The sequence below is a fragment of the Amphimedon queenslandica genome, unplaced genomic scaffold, assembly GCF_000090795.2.
Source record: "Amphimedon queenslandica unplaced genomic scaffold, v1.1 AMPQUscaffold_2617_Cont25381, whole genome shotgun sequence".
NCBI lineage: Eukaryota > Metazoa > Porifera > Demospongiae > Haplosclerida > Niphatidae > Amphimedon > Amphimedon queenslandica.
In genome coordinates, this window is record NW_003557048.1 from 1 (window position 1) to 1,316 (window position 1,316).

At 34.1% G+C, this 1,316-nt stretch overlaps 1 protein-coding gene across 1 annotated transcript; it reads left to right on the forward strand.

Annotated features, from left to right (window-relative positions):
* The first annotated feature begins 58 nt into the window (after positions 1–58).
* On the forward strand, positions 59–1,270 carry LOC109593165 (kinesin-like protein KIF15-B). The gene is made up of 7 exons (XM_020008374.1): positions 59–146; positions 189–280; positions 326–388; positions 442–525; positions 568–661; positions 770–984; positions 1,034–1,270. The coding sequence occupies exons 1-7, from the start codon at positions 71–73 to the stop codon at positions 1,232–1,234; spliced, it is 825 nt and encodes a 274-aa protein (XP_019863933.1). The 5' UTR covers positions 59–70; the 3' UTR covers positions 1,235–1,270.
* Positions 1,271–1,316: the final 46 nt, after the last annotated feature.

Consider the following 1,316-nt stretch of genomic DNA (forward strand, 5'->3'; position numbering starts at 1 on the left):
AGTTAATTATCATTATTATTAATTAATTTATTATTATTATTATTATTGTTAGGTCGTTGTGAATGAGGATATGTCTGGTAATGTCACTCAATTACAAAATGAAATTAAAAAATTGAAACAATTACTATCGACCAATCAGAATACAGGTATCAATATTAATTAATTATTAATAGTTAATTGATTATTAGTGGGTGGAGCTGGTGGGTGTGGTCAAGGCGATTCTAAAGAAATGTTATTAACGTGTATCAGAGACAAGGAGAGACTGGAGGAAGAGAAAATGGTATTATTATTATTAATTAGTGGGTGTGGCTCAATTGCTATACAGTTTTTATTAGAAAAAGTTGACAAGTTACAAGAATTGAATAAAAGACGTGAGAAATCGCTACAGGTAAGGGGCGGGGCCAAGAAAAAGTGATTTAATATTGATTTATTTATTTTTAGTCCATTAAGATGATTCTCAAGTTAAGAGATTCTCATATTTCTAAATTAGAGTCGAAGGCTCCACCCACAACTGATGACATCATAGTGAGTCATAATGACATTACCAATTAATCAGTGTTGCCGTAGAAACGACAACGAGAAGAAATCAAAGAATTGAATCGCTGCATTGATCATAATCCAATGGTCACTAAATTTGCGGCTGAAAATATTGAACTAAGAGGTAAAAATATTAACTTCCAATGGATGATAATTTTTGTACTTTTCACCTTAAAATTTATGCTCTGTACAGTGTTAATTAATTAATTATTTAATTTATTATTATTATTAGGTGAGGTTAAGCGGCTCCAGTCCCTATCAGTTGGTGATGGGTTGTGGGCGGAGCTAACTCAGTTGAAGACCTATACTCGACAGTTGGAGAAGCAGTTGAGTGGGTGGGTCAAAGAGGAGGCGGGGTCTTCTGTTGCCATGGAAACCAGTAAACTCAATTGTGAAATTGAGAAGTTGCATAATCGCTGCCAAAAACTGCAGACTGAAGTTACCATGGTAACAATTAATTAATTGATCAATTAGTTAATTAGCTGTTTATTAACAGGCTCAGGATCAGTTAAATTTGGAAAGAGAAGAGAACAAAGTTAAAATATTTTCTCTTGAAACTTCATTGAAGACAGCAAACAAGAAAGTTAAAGATTTACAAGTGAGAGACAATACAGCAACACATCTTAACACCTTACCAATAACTACTGGCTATCATGCTCCTTTCCCCCTATCACCAGTACTGCTGCTTATTTGCTAATAACAATCAAATTATGCTGTCCAAATGCTGCTCTACCAAAGGCATCAAATAAGACCAAAGGACCCTGTACTATAGTGCAGGG